Source organism: Amphibalanus amphitrite, unplaced genomic scaffold (assembly GCF_019059575.1).
Source record: "Amphibalanus amphitrite isolate SeventyFive unplaced genomic scaffold, NRLGWU_Aamphi_draft 000059F_arrow, whole genome shotgun sequence".
Taxonomy (NCBI): domain Eukaryota; kingdom Metazoa; phylum Arthropoda; class Thecostraca; order Balanomorpha; family Balanidae; genus Amphibalanus; species Amphibalanus amphitrite.
Window position 1 is genome coordinate 42,591 of NW_024881555.1, and position 18,974 is coordinate 61,564.

Genomic DNA, 18,974 nt, shown 5'->3' on the forward strand with positions numbered 1-18,974 from the left:
TAAGATCAGCACCACCAAAAAGCCATAACGACTGAAATAGCCCGGAAAGGCAAATAGCCTCTGACCAAGCTATGTGGACCATGAACTGTGGTTGGAAAGTTTCACCGCGCCGCCAATGCCATGCCATAGCTGCGGCGGAAAATACATGCTTGTCAACGGCACCCGTTCCATTTACTTTGCAGTCAGTCACACTTTGCAGCTCGTTTAACGCCAGATGTGAGTAAATAACCGACCATTTCAGAAAGCACCAGTCCTTGTCTTCCCCACATGAATCTCACGTGTCCATGTCGTCGTGGTCGAGTCATGTCGAGTCATAACTCGGCGTAAAGAGCATGCCTACGCATTCACCTATAAGCCTGCGTGAATACGTAAGTACAACAGCCGCGGCCGGTTGTCGCCGGCACGCAGCTCGGTCCTGATCGGATGTCGCTCGAGTGGCAGGGCCTATGATAATGTTCGGTCGACCGGCTGTGCTCATAAGTGAGCCAACTGTGATGCGCGGAATTCACACCAGGTGTGAGGCGACACAACTCATAGACGAACACGCAACCAAATCGGCCATCATCCCAAGTCAAAGCAAATCACTCCTGGCGTAATTTATTGATTTAGTTTGTTGGAGGGGGCATTGGACACTCTGGGCATTGGCATTGATTTCATGTTCCACCGCGGCCAGCGCGCCTTCCGGTCGTAATCCGGAAACCCAGCTGGGTGTAACGTGGCCGGCCTACCTCCGCTCCGGAGACCCAGCTCCGGCACAGTGTGGCCGGCCTATCCTCCGCTCCGGAGACCCAGCTGGTGTAACGTGGCCGGCCTATCCTCCGCTCCGGAGACCCAGCTGAGTGTAACGTGGCCGGCCTATCCTCCGCTCCGGAGACCCAGCTGAGTGTAACGTGGCCGGCCTATCCTCCGCTCCGGAGACCCAGCTCCGGCACAGTGTGGCCGGCCTACCTCCGCTCCGGAGACCCAGCTCCGGCACACGGCCAACCTCCGCTCCGGAGACCCAGCTCCGGCACAGTGTGGCCGGCCTACCTCCGCTCCGGAGACCCAGCTCCGGCACAGTGTGGCCGGTCCTCTATTCTGGAGAAGCTGGGCCGCGAGCTGAGCGGCCGGACATCTGTCCGTATGCATGGGCCCCGTGTACCCCGGCTGTGTGGCGCTCTGAGGTCACCTATAGAGTGCGCCACTAGTTGGTGACCCAAGTGTCGTGCAACATTCTAGCATGTCGAGGGTATACCGCAAAACGAAAATGGCGAGCCTCTGAATGTGACGGTAGACTGATACACAACTGCCCACTGTCGGCTTTATGTGGCCTTTGAAATGACCTGCAGGCGACCGTGTCAAGGGCTGCCAAATCGTATAGGCTTCTTTTCTCAACAGAGGGAGCCCATAACAGGTGATGGGGGTAACAGGCGAACAGGCATAACAGGCGAAGCTCACAGATGCCTATACAGGAAAAGAACGGGACCGATGCTGTTTATTGTCAGGCCGGCACCATTATTGCGGGTACGATTCGCATCCGAATCCTCAGCTATATAATATCTGTTTTGGCCGAGGTGTTTTGGCTCGACTCGGGCTCGGTCAAGTGCTGTGTGGTGTAATGGGTCGCCGGCGGGTCACATACGCCTCCTTGACACGCTAGCGGTGTGCGGTGTTCGAGATCCATGGGTAATCAGCCTAGGGTTGCCCAGCACCCGGCCGCTATAGTGGTTACTGGTTACCGACACCGCCAATGCCGTGCGCGGTTTTATCGTCACCGCGCTATAGCCGGTAACAGCGCCCGGCACGCACCAATATATAAACTGTGGAGGATTGTGAGGTGCAACCGTGTATTTTTGGCCGCCTCAGGCTGTTCCAAAGCCAGCTTACGCTACTTACGGGTATGATATGCTTAGCTACCCGCCCTGTACAGTGTACTTACGAGTACATGGCATGGCACCATCAACTCGTAAGTATGCATAAGCCACCAGACCGCTGATGTGTGCGAGACATGGCGTGTTGAACTACGTGGGTAACATAGGTATTTGTTACTCTGTGTGGAAAAAAATGCTTCTAAGTCTGTGTGACAAGTATGTGCCATTTCCTTTCAAGAAGTCGTTATATTTGCTGTCGGTGTGGACACACGCTTTTCATGGCTTCCCTGTCGATGCAGCGGAAACGCCAGCAAATATTTGCATCAAGTGAGCGAAGCATTGGCGAAGTGGCGAATACCACTGTCATGCTCGGTGTGCCACTCTGACAGTAGATCCGATGTAGTGTCATTGCTAGCTGTCAGTGGCAGATGACAGCGTCGCGTCCAGGGCAGGCTCCGTCAGAATGGAGGCAGGAACAGCTCGGAGAGCCCCTGCCCAACAACCTTCACCACACATGGCAGGGCGTGCGCTGTGCAGCTCGAAGCAGCGGCTATCGAGGTGTTATCCAGTGTGTAATGTTCAAACATTTGTGTGTGTCGACGTAAACGATAGTCGATAATGAGTTATCGCGCAAGATACGGCGCTGCCAGGGGCGCAGCCAGGACTCTGGCGACGGGGGTGAGAGACGCTCGCTATTGGCCCCCCACAAAGTGGACCCCCTCAAACAAAGTGTCAGTCAGGTCATGACCTTGACCTGAGATGAAATATTGCAGTTGACCTTTTCAGGTCAAATTATAGTTCATTCGATGCGTCTCGACGAGAGAAACAGGACGGTGGCAAACACATGACATCCGACTATTGATACCAAGGTTATTGCAGAAACTGCTTGCAAAATTGTTTCGGTACTACGAGTATTTACCTATTTTGGTGGTTTTGCCGTATGTGGGCCAAACTGTCGAACTGAGTTCAACTCTGAGAACATATTAGCGCACATCACGACATGCTAGAGCAAGCTTTTCTTGGTTCAGAAGTTATACGCCGATTCCGGTGAAGAGTTGTCACGTTGCACAAAATGGCGGTGGGTGAGCCACGACAATGTGTTCACAACGCAACTGAATTATTTCACCTGCGGTGCGAGGCGAGCACCACCAAAGCGAGCATTACGACAGTCATTCGGCAAAGTTACCCTGAATGTATCAGCAATCGATTGAGCCTTGAAATACTAGCACGAGACACCAAACGAACGACATAGCGCCAAAAAGTGATACCAATAGATCTGCAGCTGTGAAAACAATGAACACCAATGCAGCTAGGCAATGTAGCATCGTGGGAAGAAAACCAGCGATAAAGAGAACAGCACCAGGTGACGTGGAAAACGAGCTCAGAAACGAAACCCGAACCAAATGGGATGGCGATCGCCAGAAATAACAGAAAAACGCATACCATTCACATCGGTCGCGACAGAGCTGAACACATGGAACACTGCGAGCGCCATCATGTGATTGCAATATAGGTATCGTCTGAATTGCAATGAAAACGGGCTACTGTGACCATTCTCCCTGCATCCAAATTAAGACTTTAGCTTGTGTGCCCAGTGCGTGTGATCAAATATGGAATATCGTGTGATCAAAAATAGAAACAGCCGAAGCACTGCCGATGCCGCTGATAAATAATGCGCATTAGCACTGCACTGTTATTTGCAACACACTTGTGTATATGCAAAAATGATATAGGTATACACGTATACAGTGATGTAATTATTTATTTCGCCGTTCACAGTGAGTACTTCCTTGGTAACCTCATAGTCAGTGCTCCAGAAAACATCCAGAAAAAAAACAACAGAAAACATCTATTAAAAAGGGTTACTTTCATACTGTACTCGGCGACGTGTTTTCCGTTCGTTTTTAAGCTTGGTTGTTCGGTGGACATGTATCAGGCCCAGCGACCGATACTGTGTCTCCCCACATGGCGACATGGCACGGGACAGGTGCAAGTCGCGGGTCGAATGTCAGTGCAGCGTCGGTTCCGGTTGACCGTCGGACCCGAACGCCGGCAGCGCACATTGCGCAGAGATAAAATTGTGTTTGAATCGGCCATGATCACGATATTTCTGGTGAATGGTGTTTCACATCCAATTGCCTTCGTCTATAGTGGTGTGCTAATATGACAGATATTGGTGTATTTAGGTCAGATACGATGCAGTATGGATCTGCATTTCTGTGGGATTCACATTGATGATGCAAAATAAAGCAACAATGCCAAAACCATCGGCATTCCAGGAAGCAAAATATTTGATATTATCGCAAATCGTGCAGATCAGAAACGAAGAACAACAACTCCGCAATCGAAAACGTGAAAATGAAGAAGAAATGGATCAAATTGGCGTCAAGACAGTCAAACAAGCATGAAGGCAATCATGGCATAAACATGAGAAAATCATAGTGTGGGCCACCAACAAATCTGGCCATGCAACATCCAGTGAATCGCCGAACAGGCGTAGGTTATATGTATTTTACAATATGGGTACAATGTGTAGAGATACATTGTGCGTACATTGCACCGCAAGCAAAAGTGACAATCGCCTGAAATATTGTTTGTAACACAGAAGATGCAGCGGACAGCAGCAACAAATGATAACAACCATTGCTGCATTGCAATAATGTTGAAATAAACGGAAAACTTGTCACACGCATAATGAAAACGGGCTCTGAGGCGAAAAAAAAACATGTAAGAACTGTTAAGCACTCAGATGACTTCACGAAACGCAACATTTACGCTTATGCACCTTCTCTTTTCTCGAGCGACTCAGCTGCACATTGTCGAAGCGAAGATTACTAGAGTGCGTGCTTACTTAAGGCATGCTGAGTGTGTGGGCTCGATTATATATAAAAATACTTTCAATTGTGACAGCTTTGCTGAGCTGGCATTAGGTTGGCTGACCAATAGCCCTGACAGCTGGCTGCTGAGGGACAGAGCTCCAGCTGGCTCCAGTCCTGTCCTTGGTCCCATCATTATAAAAGCTATTGATTGCGACAGCTTGTTGGCTGAGCTATAGCCTATATGTTGGCTAACCAACAGCCGTAGTAGTTGGCTCCTGAGAGACAGAGGTTACCAGTGTTGTCCCTGGACAAACGGCCGGTACCGTCCCACCGAGCGGACCAGCTGGTACGCGCGGTACAGCTGTGGTACAGTGTACAGACGACGGTCACCACCGGGTACCGTACCGACGCGACGTGAGCCGCGTGAGACAGCAGGACCAGCTCCTGCAAACGCATGTTCAAAATGGGAGGCCACGCAGCCACCGCATCCAGCGCAGAGTTAACTGCATAATGTTAACAGTGTTGCAGAATTAACTGCGTAATGCTAACGGTGTTGCAGAGCTAACTGCATAATGTCATTAGTGCAGAGGTTCAAATGGACATCACCCTTGAATAAGGAGCCATGAACGACGACGGGCGCCGTAATCGATAAACGACTGAGGCTGCCTCACGGGCATATTATTGTGTGGATCAGTAATCGCACATAATTCTTCGACAAGAACAGTAACGACAAGTTAATATGCACCTTGGTTGAGCAAAGCAGTGAGAACGTCTAGCCCAACTATCCCATGAGTGCCTGGCTTCAAAAAGAAAGAAGATACCAGCTGTTTCTCTGGACAAATGTGACATGTTGATGGCTGGACTAGACCCGGTTCAACTGACCCAGCTGGCGTGCTATGGCAGGGCCGTCTCCTGAAGAATGGAGAGGCTCTAAAAACGATCTGTGGTCACAGGCACACCTGTGAACGACATGTGCGGAATACAAATTCGTTTGGTACTCATGGAAGGCAAAGCCCTTCACTAATGCCAGATGCATCGTAACGTATTTATGGTTGGGTAAAGCGCTTCAACATTCAAACACTTTACACTGAATAATCTTAGGATTTGAATTGCTATGGTCAAACAGCCAAGCGCTTGTTTAAGCCACTGCCCTTTCATTATTAATGAAAGGTGAAGTTATGCTGTTACAGAGTGAACAGCAAGTTAACTGCAGAGTGCAAGCTGCAGCATATTTGCAACCTTACGTGTGCGTGCGGTGTCACGATGCACTGTCCCAGTAAGCTGTCCGCCCTCCGCGGCGCCGTAAGTCGCATTGCCCGCAGAGACCTCGCTGCGTTCCGGCCGTGGCTCGCACTCCCTCCCCTCCCCTCCCCTCCCCTCCCCTCCCCTCCCCTCCCGCGCGTCCCCCATTCCCAGCGCGCCGCCGACCGCTGCATTCAACTACGCAGTTCCGCGGGTCCACAGTCCACACTCTGCACACCTGAGCCGATAGCAAACGCTTGGCCTCCACCTGCATGCAGGGAAATGATGCAATATCAAACATGTATGTAAAGGTCGGTGTTTTAGGTAAATCACATCATGTCTCCAGTCTCCATGACTTTCATCTAAAATGGTCAGATTACGTAAAAAAACTTACGCAGGTAGGTAAACCGAAATTACTTTTAGTACTCGATATAACAATTACAATCGGAATAACTTCTATGAAAATAAAACCTAATAGATACAGATTCAAAGTAAGTTGAAGTTAACTGTTATCATAATGATACATCATAAGGGTCGGGATCATAAAAGTAGGGTAGACCGGGGCAAGTCGCCCCGCCGAGGTAAAACGCCTCACCGATGTTTCTCGGAACTGGCAGGGTTCTGGGGAAACATCATCTCTTCTATAAAACGTGCACTATATGATCATTATATGAGCAGACTGGAAAGAAATTGTGATGACTCTTTCGGGAGATATAGCCAAAAATGTGTTTTTTGAGTGATTTTTATGTTTTGTTGTCAGATTATGAATCATGGCGTTCTTTTATGGTCCACATTTGGTTAACGACTTTTATGTATTTTGAACAACTATTGTCTAACGCTTATCATGCCGGGTTGGTTCGTGTTAAATTATGTCTTACTGGAGTGCAAGGCGTTGTTCTCTGACCGAACTACGTGATGGGGTAAAACGCCCCAGTAGGTCGCGGGGCAAAAAGCCCCTGGGGCGTTTTACCTCTTGTGTTGTTGGGGCTACCCACTTTCTAATGTTCGGTAGCTGGCGAACAGTAAGTTTCTGTGCCTTTATGTGTATTTTTCTCAGCAACTGGATGGCAAAGGAAGTATTTTGTTAACATTTGCATTGCAATAATTTATTATTTGGTCTTATGAGGTAGGTGAAAAACCTGCTCATACAACAGTGTCATATGCTGAGCACCTGACAGGATGGAATGTGCTAACTTCAGTGCCGTGCCTCCAGAGGTCTAACGGACCTCTCACATAAGATTTAGCCAACTACCATGTTAAATCTTTAATCTAAGGTATGGGGCTACTTGCCCCAGGCCGTGGGGCGTTTTGCCCTGGGGTTGGGGCAAAATGCCCCATTTGCAGTTGCTTCACAAATCACTTCCTAGCTTGGAGTCCGATCATAAGTGAATCAATTTGAGGGGTGCAATTTAAAGTAAAATGTCCAAAGAACGCATTGAGCACAAATTTGGCCTTTCAGGTGATGTGGGACAAAAGTTATGTAGCAAAATAAATTATCTGGGGCGTCTTGCCCCAGGCTACCCTACAGTTAAAAAGCTACAGCTACGGCAAGTTATAAAAACAGATCTGAGAAGCTTTCTTTTGATATGCATCAGTGTATGTTTTAGGTCTGTCGGATCAGGGGTCAGCTGGAGCATCAACATTCAGCATGGACAATCTTTTGCTATCTTCTAAAATAAACATTATCCGCTTACAAGTACATTTATTAATGCAGTCAAAATACATTTAGCACATATATTTTATTGCGTTGTGCAGCAACGGAAATGGAAAGGTCAGGAAATCCGAATAGCTTTTTGAAGATTGGTATACTTTTTAGGAGCATGCCCCGCAGCCTCCATGATAGATAGGCACCTCCTTTCTGAATCCGTTAACTTATATATATTTTCTCTTGTGTTTACCTTCCAGTCCACCTTCACTACAGGCTTAACTTGCAATTGAACCTTATTGTAATTAAATAAGCGAATAGACGTATATTCTGATCGCTTCTGTTATCTCTTTTCGATCAAAACCAATGGGCAAAAACCAGATGAGGCCGCAGCAAGCTGATCAAAGAGATCATTCCGGTGCAAATGTTCGTGATACGCTTCGATGCGTGCCGCTAAATCACTAGCGGTATCGATTTGAAATCTACACGAAGGATATGCTCCATGTAACAACACATCTCCCTCATTAACATTTTCCCTTATCTTATCAGCGGATTGAGCAAGGATTCAGCAACTATAGGGGGAGTCGTTTGTCATGCGTGAAGTATAGCGTTTAACGCGCTCCATTTTTAGCTACATGCCTATCAAGATTAAACCAGTCGTTGAATCATTTTGCCATTACCGGACATGTAAGTACCGCGGACGCAGGATGGATTCTGCAGTCCGCCATGCACCCTCCCAACCTGTTACCGGCCGGTCACTCGGCGGTGACTTCAACGCAGCGGCCGGCGACCGGTGGGTAACACCAGCCGGCCGGGTATGCTGCGCCGCAATGCACAGTCACCGCGCCGGCATGGCGGTAATTTAACGCCGTTATGATTTACGGAGCGATATGTAAGGGTCCTGAAAAAACGTCTCAGAGCTTAATGGCCAGAGTTGGCCACGGCGCAAGGGTCGTTATTTATGCCAAGAGGGTGGCACTGCACCGGTTCATTGTGAGTTATGTGCTCGCAGTTTACGGTACAGCCATGACGCTGGTGGTTATCTCAGCGGGCGGTGCACCTGTCTCATCCTACGTGCCGCATACGCAATGCTCTGTACAGTGTACATACAAACTCTCCAACCTTAACACTAGACCCTGAACACCTAAGCCAAACCAGTTATCACTATAGGATGTGTGTAAAATGAACATATATGGGTAGGGAAGACCCAGCCCCCGTTCACGAGCTCCAGAATCCCTTTACCGTGACGTCACCACGGCGGTAGAATCTCCCTTCACCCATAGGCATGCATGCCAATTTCATCATCTTTCGAGCGAGCTGGAGAAAAAAAGGATTATGTGTCATCAAAAGTTGTACCAATGTAACAAAGGAGTTCGCTTCATTACGATAATTGGGGCTGAAACTAAAAAAATAGGACTATATCGAACCCAAATCAGCAATTCAAATGACCCCTTCATTTTAACGTGAAGGATTTCCTCTGATGACGTCACCAGTCACCACAGCGCCTTTATTTCCCTAGTGAACCAACCTGAGTAGTAAAGGAATCTTGGGGAGACCGGGGCAAAACGGCCACCCGGGGCAAAGTGGCCATCCCGTATTTTAGCCCTCCACAACTGCTGTCAACTCCAGTTATTGGTTCCCAATTATATAGTCCTCCTCGTGGTGGTTCGAATGAGCCAAACCGGGGTTTCCGGCGCCATTGTTCTGTGATAGATGGAAATTTCTTCATATGAGGCTATTTTTATTGATTATTATTCCAATATCCTTACGCTTTTTAAATGCTATTTTATTCCATAACCGTTTCGAGAATATTTGGGCGTTCTCATTCTTGCATTGAATCGTTATTACGAGCGAGCGAGCGCAGCGAGCGAAGCGAAGTCTTTTCAATATAACGGAAAAATCTCAGTATGAGCGGCCCGGCCCGGCCCGGCCCGGCCTGTAACGCTTTTGAGAGGCTTATATCTCAGCAACCGCTGGACCGAATGGCCTGCGGTCTTTTTTGCTGGGTAGCCCCATCCCTTCTACCCCGTAATTGACTACTTTTGATACATCTCAGTGACCGCCGTGGCACGTGCCACGTGAAAAGTCAAGGGTGTTCAAGCAGTTTTGCAAAAGTACTGATTTTGAGAGGCCCATATCTCAGCAGCGGCTTGAGCGATTGTCTTGCGGTCATTTTTATAGGGTAGCTGCATCCCTTCTACCAAAGGTCGGATACTCTTCATCTATGTGAGTGACCCCCACTGCACGTGCAAAATACAACAATAAGAGGTGCCAAATTTGTTCCCATTTCAGTAACTCGGTAATTACTGGGGCGATTTCGCTGAAACTTGGCATACAGGTAGGCACCCACCAGGCAATGCATTCCCATGTGTTGCGGTTAGGGTGCTACTGCACGTGCGCACGTGCAGGGGGCGTTTCCAGATCTCGAGAACGGCTCGGCCGATTGCGCTCAAATTTGGTACACGGTTGGGGACCGGTTAGTAGGGTGCCGTGCAAAAGTCATTTTCATTTTGGACCCCGTTTGCACGTGCGCACGTGCAGAATGCCGCTTCCAGATCTCAGGAACGGCTGTGCCGATTGCGTTCAAATTTGGTACACCGCTAGCAACCGGTTAGAAGGGTGCTTTGCACAAGCCCGTTGGAAGTACCCTCTCGCCCTTCTGCACGTGCAGGGCTCACTATCTCGCTCGCTCGTTCTTCGCCCAAAAGGCGTTTTACTGGTCGTACATGTCTAAATGTTCTCTGCCAATTTAGAAGGGACCCTCCCACCTTCAAAAAAGCTAATTAATTGGCATGAAAGTGATGTTGCTCGGTTCAGAAAGAGCGAAAACGAATATCTACCAAATCTCATCGAAAAATATTCACCGGTTTTCAAGATATTAGGCTTTTACTTTTGCTTACTTTTTGGGATCTCCGCTGTTCCTAGCGAGTTTATTTGAAAGTGCGGCACTTGTTGCGCGCAAAGCAGCATATACCACTGCGTGCTTCCAAACGTTTTAGTAAAAGATTTAAAATCGTTAGGTCTGCGCTGACGTCACACATTCAGAGGGGGCATTCTCATGCATTAGTCCCTCTGAATCCAAGTGCTGCAACTTTGAAATTTGATGTTTTCGATTTGAGGCATTGTTCGATCTTGTGAGTGTTCAAGCCGGTAAGTGCAAGCCAGGGACCCCATTTTGGCTATTTCAACCCAAAACTAATGTTAAGGTGAGATGGTCACTTTAAACGAACTGTTCATGGTAAAATCAGTCGTATAGGTAAAGGCTGACTGTTTTGTGTGCTCGACCGTTTTGTTCCGCTTTTAGACTGCAATTTAAGGTTATTTTCACAGAACCACATGGGATAGCATGAGGGGGTAGTTTGCAGTTAAACACTTTTCGGTGGAATTGGTTCAGTTTTATTTCGGTTCTTAGATCCTGTAATAATCCAAAATTAGCCTTTGTCGTCCATTTGAAAAGCGATTTTGCATCTGTTTGTCCAAAATGGTTGGTCATTCTCGAGGATAGCTTGTGAAATTGTCTCATTATGCAATATGCAGGACAGTGCAGAACATTTATTTGACTATCATGGCGCTACTTTTACCATGTTGAAGCGCAGACATGGCTTACATGCTTTTATCCTTATTTATTTTCAGGAGTGCATTCAGTATGCACTGACCGGACCAAGTGGTCACAGGCCGAGTGCACTGATTCCAGCAGGCCCGCGGGCGGTGCCGGGCAGGGTGGTACTGCGAGTACCTATGCACTGCTTCAGGGTTCACCGGAAGAGGGCAGCGGCTGATGCCGGGCAGTGTGGTACTGCGAGTACCTACACTGGTTCAGGGTACACCGGAGTACACTGGAGCTGCATACACCGTTTCAGAGTGCGCCGGAGTTCGGAGTATAGCAAAGTACACCGAGGGGAGGGGAGGAAAGTCTGGCAAAGCACCCACGCACCAAACATTTGTGCCGCTCGCTGCGCTGGTATGTGAAGTCAACACCGCAAAACCATGCAATGACTGAAACTGAGCCGAAGCATATGGTTATGGTCATGTTGAGACTGCGGAGCAGCGTTCACTGGCATGCAAACATGTACAAATAAGTATTTAAAAATGGGTGCAACCGCTGCATTAGTGCGGCTGTGTAGGAAACATATGCCATCGTTCTGTCCATAAAACCCCAACTTCGTTCCGACAGCTGAATGTTTACCGTCCAAACGGTCACCCATGAGAGCCCAAGCTGAGAGCTCAATCTAGAAGCTCGACACTCGTCCGTTCCGTAATCGCCTCCGTATACAGTTGTGCTACAAATGGGGGTAGTTTTTTTCCCATAAAACTTCTTTATGCCGACAGTCTGCGATGGGCACTGCGCATGTGTATTGTGTAACTAGCTAAGACCATGAGTGAAAAGATTATACCTACCCTGCGGCGGTGGCGTCCATGGCCATCGCGCATTGGCGAGTTATGAGACAGGACGACAGACCCGCACACAGCTGCTGCAGGCTGGTATACTATGCCCATTAGTGGACCGCTACCCGGTGTCATGGCAGGTGTCCCGTGACACGGGACGGTAGGTCAGTCACCGTCCTGCACGGTGCGAGGAGCCAATTCAGTTGGGGAAACTACGAGGCAAAAATCAAAAAATTGATTGAGTCAACAAATGGACTTTTGATGACCATATATGGGCATAAATGCAGTCCCCGCTACAAAGGGTGAAAAACGGTATAACAAGCCGGTACTTGCGGTATCGCGTCCACTTATCGGAGAGAAAAGGGCAAAGGCTTCCATTTTCCACTAGGAATTAGCGTGATTTGATTAGATTCGGCGAATTGACTCGAAAATGGCGATAGGAAAACGGCTTTTCTGCAGGTTCTGAGCGTTACAATCAGCTGGCCCTTCAATAAATGGATTGGTGTTTTGAAAGAATTTTTTTTAAAAGATTTAATTTAATAACAATAAACAAAGATATTTAATTTTAAAATAATAACTTAACCACAATTAGAAAAACCAAAAACAAAATAATAAAAATAATGACATTTTTAAACCACGGTACTGCTTACATTTTTTGGCGCATCTGTTTCAATCCGCCATATTTGCCAATCACTGATTGACCTTGTGTTGTAACTCTGCGATTTAGAGCCGCCAGTTAATTGTGCACCGAGTGAGTGTGGGCCTTGTGTGGTTAAAAAACATTATTATGCCTTATTTTTCGTTTGAATGCTAGGATGCATTGAAAAGATGAAGTTGTCCGATTTTATGACCATATATGGTCATCGCCCCGCCCACTCCAGCCGTTGATTGGCTAATCCAATTTTTGTTTGGCTCCTCGTATACACTGAAAACAATTTAACCCAAGGCCAGCGAGTAAACCGGTGTTTCGCGGGTACTCCTATCCGCAACTATCTTTAACCACCCTCCCAAGAGCACAGTAAGGTCCGATTGCAGTGTAGTCGTCCTTGCTCTCAGCGGACATGTTCGCTGACAGCGGTTATATCCGCTCAGAGCAAGTACACACACCGCAATGGGACCTAGCCCTACTCCTGGGAGGGTGGTTAAAAATGGTTGCGGATAGGGGTACCCGTAAAACACCGGTTTACTCGCGGGCCTTGGGTTAAATTGTTTTCAGTGTAGTTTCCCAACTGATTCGACCCCTGATCAAGCTAGAAATTCGCGAAAAAAACGAGCGTGCTGCCCGTAACGAGAGGAAGCCGATGATACCCAATGTTGAGGTCCTAGGTTATCGATCGACTTTCCACTTTCCAGGGCAGGTTAATGACCCAAAAGTCGGGAAAATCGGGACCTGCTAGAACTTGGTAAAATAAAGTTAATTAGGTTTCTCGGGGTGACAATCATGAATTTTACGTTAGTTTTGATCACAAATGCTGTCTTCATGCATTTAGGCCAGGTCGGATCAAGTCAGGTCAGATCAGGTCAAATAGTAGGTGTCTTGCCGGCTATCAACCACCACTGACAGCGTCGTAAGTAACATGCTATCGAAAGGACCAAAACTGCTTTGTTTAAATGGATACTAAATTCGAAATCAGCTCCAAAAACTAGCTTATAGAAACATGTAAAACTCGAAAAAGTGAATCAATCATCAAAGGTCAAGGTACTTGAAGTGACCTTTACATGACCTTGAAACCCACCATAATACATGGGACCAGCATCACTTCTCATGTTTGAACGTAAACAATCACAAGGACTGGAAAAGCGCGGATGATGTGAGCTAACATTCGGCGTATTATACGCTGAATCGCGATTCCGGCCAAATATGGTCTCGAGCAATAGTTAGGTCACAGGTCAAGTCAAGGATAATTTAGTTCAAGCACTTCAAGGTCATGAAATTTTGAAAGTAGGTGTAATTTTTTTTACTCGAAGGTACTGTAACCCGGGCATAATTTTTGGCCAGTCATGCTAATCTTTTTAATCTATGTAGGCAGTAGCACAGGCTGAATATCTTTATCTAATTAAATCCACGACAATTATGTGATTTTATGTGAGTATGCGTGGCGTGTGAGTACCTAATGCCATGCCCGGGTACATGATTAAATCGCTCACCATTTATCAAACCAAGCAACACCGCAAAGAGTGAATGCGAACAATATAATGGTCGTGTACGCATTGCTGAGTCATCTTCCTCATCCAGTACAGTCCATTCATTTCCTGTCTTTCTTAATGCTGTTTTCAGAGGCCTGGTATCCAGCGATGTTCCCGGCATTGCAGCCTGTAATTGTCATGGCAGAGGTAACGGCAGCGGAAAATGTCCTATGTTCATCTTAGCACACGGAGGCGTGTATAATAATTATACCAATAAGTCAAGTGATAAAACTTTGTAAGCCGGCAACGCAAAACACGCATGCGTATCATTCATTTTCATGACATTGGAGAAATAAATCGCTTGATGGTGAGACTAAAAGGTGCTGTAACATACGTCTTTCCGACGTGGTCAAATGTAACAGTGTTCTTACTAGACGGTTTTTGGCAAAGGGTTTTCGAGGAAGGTTTTTGACTACGGTTTTTTCATTGCTTTGAAAGAAAACAATGCAAACAAGTTGTGCAGCTTGCAAGCTCAATAAAAGCGCAATAAGTCAATAACTGGATTCATGACGATTGATCCCTTCTTTGAGCATATATAGGTGCATGACAACTAACAAAAGGTCATATTCGTAGCACACTGGCGCCTCGGTAGACGGTAAGTAACACGACGTTTTCTATGATTGTGTATGTACTATGCACTGTGGTATGGATTAATTAAAGCTATAATATTTGGGCCTTACCCGAAATGCTTTGACACATCATCTTATAACGTTAGCTGCTGAGGCTATATCATTTGGCCGCACACGTGCTCGAGACTTAACAAATATGATCAGCACAAAAACGTCGTCCATAGCTCAGGATGCCGAGCGGTACAGCGAACGTTGAAGCACAGGACACCGTGGTCAATTACATATGACATATATTCCGCCTTCCATATTCAAGCCTGACCCCAAACCGAGAAATGAACGGTTTTAACTCTTGCATAGTTAGTGCTACCAAAGACCAAGGACAATAATGCCCAACACGGATTGCATTTCCGTTTGTTGTGTTTAAAAGGACAGGTTTCTTTTACCAGACCTCTATCTCGTATATATCATGCTTTTATTTCTTTGTGTTGTCTTGAATCGTAGACCGCCCCTCGCCGGTGCGCGTCAGTACAGTGGATGTCCGAAAACCATCAGCTCGGAGAGAATCACCGGCTTTCCGTGGTTTCTGACCACGTGAACGAATCGTCCCTGGACGGGGAACTCGCAGGCGTACATAGTAGCGCCCCATCGGTACGGGCAGCGGCGGCTCGGAGAGCTGACGGCACAGCGCGGACACCGCGGGGCCCGTGCGGAGCGCGTCAGAGCCCACCCTCACCATGGTGCCCCCCAGGGAGTCGGCGCCACCCGGCGGCGGCACGTACAGGAAGCCGACCACCTGGTGCTCCCTGCCGAGGTCGACCGTCCACGACTGGCGGCGCTGCAGCGCCCTGGAGCGGACAGGCTCGAGCAGCAGGCCGTCCGTGCCCAGCGCCGGGTCGTTGCCGTTCCTGGAGGTCAGCCATGCCGGCCGGCCGAGCGACACGTTCCTACCCAGACTCTGACAGACGAACCGCCGCTGCGCGCCGCACTCCACGTCGTTCCATGCGCTGCCGATCTCCCAGCTCTCCACGCAGTTCTCGTTGTCTTGGAAGTTGTCGGGTTGGTTCGAGCTCCATCGTATGTCGGTGGCTGGCCGGCCGTCGCTGCGCATAAACTGGCCCTCAGAGGTGATGTCGTCCAGTCCGAGCCAGAAGTTGTCGGGGGGCGGTGGCAGCAGACCGGCCCGCTCCAGCGCCCGCTCCGCGTCCGCCGAGCCTCCCGGCCAGACGATTCCGCCGCGCTCGGCGCAGAACCCAGAGGCCGTCAGGTAGTCCAGCGGCGGTGTCACGGTGTTGATGAACCAGGTGCCGTTGAAGTGGAACAGCTCCTCAGGACGGATACCGGGCGGTCCCTCCAGCAGCTTCGCCCAGCTCTGAGAGCTGTTGTTGTCCGCCGATTTGGTGATTCCCTGGGAGAAGAGACTGCAGCTGTCGGCGGTCAGCTCGGCGGCCAGGCAGTGCAGCTCCACGGTACACATTAATTGGCAGGTCTCGGCGTCTGTGGCTGGCCAGGAGTTCATCAGGGCGCTGTCGGCAGCCCGACCGCCGGACGCCGGTACCATCTCACCCCGCGGCACGCATTCGTCCTCGATCGTCCGGTAGACGGCGTGGCGGCAGACGCAGACGCCTGCTCGGCACTCAGACCACGGCACGACCAGGCGACAGTCCTCGTCTCGCTCGCACGACTCGTCAAGGAAGACGATGCCGCGGCGTGCCGCCAGTACCCATGACTCCTCGTTCGGCTCCAGTCTATCTGGCGCCGGTCGCCGCGCAGACAGCAGGCACAGCCGGTCGCTGGGCCGGTACGCGGTGCCCAGACAGTCGGGCCGGTGCAGACACCGGTGGCGACAGGAGGGCTCCAGCAGACCGGTCTCGGTGGCCAGCACCAGGTCGGCCGGCAGGGTGCCGTTGTGCTCGCCGAGGTCGGTCATGCGGTACGCCTGGGGTGGCAGTCGGAGCTCGCCACTGGCCAGGCGCGCCGTGAAGCGCTCCGCCGGGCTCTGGGCGCCGGCGGCCGTCATCATCGCCGCCAGCGTCACCGCCAGCATCGGCGGCGTCATTGCGCCGGCCGTCACGGGGGCAGAGTGAGCTGTCGGCGGCGCGCCGGGGAGCACAGCCGTCACCGGGCATCGATCCCGTCTCCGTCACCCCGCGTACACACCAGCCAGTTGCTAGGGAGGTATTTTAGCTGGAGGGCGCACTGAGACCACCCCACCCCCGCGCCCCTTCACCCTCGGTCCGGCGAGGATCCAGTTTACCACCCTCAACTGGAATGACCACATCATTTTAATCACTGGGAACGCTGAGTTGAATTTCTTCCTTTCTGTCTTTCCTGACACACCGTCAGATTGGCACCGTATCGTGCGCGCTGAGAGGAGCGGACGTTTGAAGTTCTCTCCTCATAAAGTTATTCGCGTGAATAGCACCACAGCATCTCTGGCGCATCCCATCATACATATGTTCCACCCATGTAAACATTTCATGGTCAGGTCATTAAGTTCAGATCACCAGGTCACCCCAAGTGAACTTAACTCGGGAAAAATAGTCAAAACTCGCCCTAGCTTCACCGGTTTAACGATTGCCTTGAAGCTTCCGGCAAATGATTAAAGGGATGACACGATAAAAGAAATGAATATGCCCCATTTCTTGTTCGTGACCCATCAGTTATTTACCTTTACTCCCTGGCGCCGAAGTGCAGAACGACAAGCTCTTTAATATCCAGTTTACATGTTCATGGACGGTAGATCTCCAAGCCTCTTAACCCTCGCCGGCACAGGCCATTTCGCGTCCTTCGACGGCACAAGGGGGGGGGGGGGTTGGTACGACCCCCCTCGCGTTTGGCCCCTGATCGAGCTAGAGCTTCGCGGAAAAAAACGAGCGTGTTGCCCGTCACGAGAGGAAGCCGATGATACCCAATTTTAAGGTCCTAGGTCATCGGGTGACCTTCCAGGTCAGGTCAATGACCCGAAAACCGGGAAAATCGGGACCTGTTAGAAAGTCGTAAAGTGTGGCTGCTATGTGGTTTTCCGGGGTGCTGATCACGAATATCGTGTTAGTTTTGATCATAGATGATGTTTTTAAGCATTTAGTCCAGGTCGGGTCAGGTCAGGTCAGGTCAACCGGTAGGGGTTGTGACGGGTATTCGTAATGCGTGTCAACCGCCTCTGACAGCTTCGTAACATGTTACGAAGGCACCAAAACTACTTCGTAAATGTTCAAATGGTTGTTAAATTCGAATTCAGCTCCAAAAACTAGCCTAGAAACATGTAAAACTCGAAAAAGTGAACCGAGGTCACCCGAGGTCACCAAAGGTCAATGACCTGACCTGACCTTCAGGTGACCTTGACACCCACCCTATGTATGGGAGCAACATCAAATCACATGTTTGAACGTTTGAAACCACGAAAAGCTAGCAAACGCGCGGCTAATGCGAGCCGACATACGCCGAACCGCGATTTCGGCCAAACATGGTCACGGAAAAGGGGTCACAGGTCAAAGGTCATTGGGGTCAGGGTCATGAAATTTTCAGGGAACGTATAAAATTGAACAATGCGAGGGTACTGAAAGTTTCGTCGCGATCGGCCACTTTTTACGCGAGTTATTCGCGAAAAACCTTAGGGGGGTTGCATCAACCCCCCCCCCCTGTGCCAGCGAGGGTTAAACACTTGCCTGACGTTATCCACAATTAGGTTCGTGACAAACGGCTCAGAAAGGCAGCCCGAGCAGGCTCATGGACGGAATTGAAATGAACCTGTCATGCTTCGTACTTATTCTGTCCACAATATACACAGGCTGCTTTAGTAGTTTGGAAGGGTGGCCATAGTAACAGCAGCATTAACCGTGCAATTTGGCGCAGGAAGTCGTTCGGCTGGTGGTTAAAACTTTATTATCTCGGAGTGGCATGCAACTGGCTGTATGAAGAGCACGCATAAGCATGAAAATAAGCCATAACTATTCCAAATTACTATCGACCATAATTTACCCAGCACATTACATTGCACGGAAAACACTGACACCGATAGAATTTTGTTCTGTAAATAGCGATGAAAGCTGAACCATCGTAAAGGCCTGTTCGATGGACTGTATAGGTACTAACTAATCATGAGGTTTTGTTTATTCTATTGTGTTTAATTTCCGCTCACCGACTAGAACCACTTGTCCGATGGTACAAGCGGCACTCAAGTGCACGTTTCCAAGGAAACGGTACCTGGCATGTGCATGAAAAATGCGTAGGTACCCAGGGTATATTGAATTAGGTAGGTACCTACTTTTGGCCTTGA

The 18,974-nt window shown here is 49.1% G+C and overlaps 1 protein-coding gene across 1 annotated transcript; it reads right to left on the reverse strand.

Annotated features, from left to right (window-relative positions):
- Positions 1 to 14,779: 14,779 nt before the first annotated feature.
- LOC122378396 lies at positions 14,780 to 16,754 on the reverse strand. Its single transcript, XM_043359414.1, has one exon. It carries the CDS (start codon positions 16,752 to 16,754, stop codon positions 15,171 to 15,173), a length of 1,584 nt encoding a protein of 527 aa, XP_043215349.1. The 3' UTR covers positions 14,780 to 15,170.
- Positions 16,755 to 18,974: the final 2,220 nt, after the last annotated feature.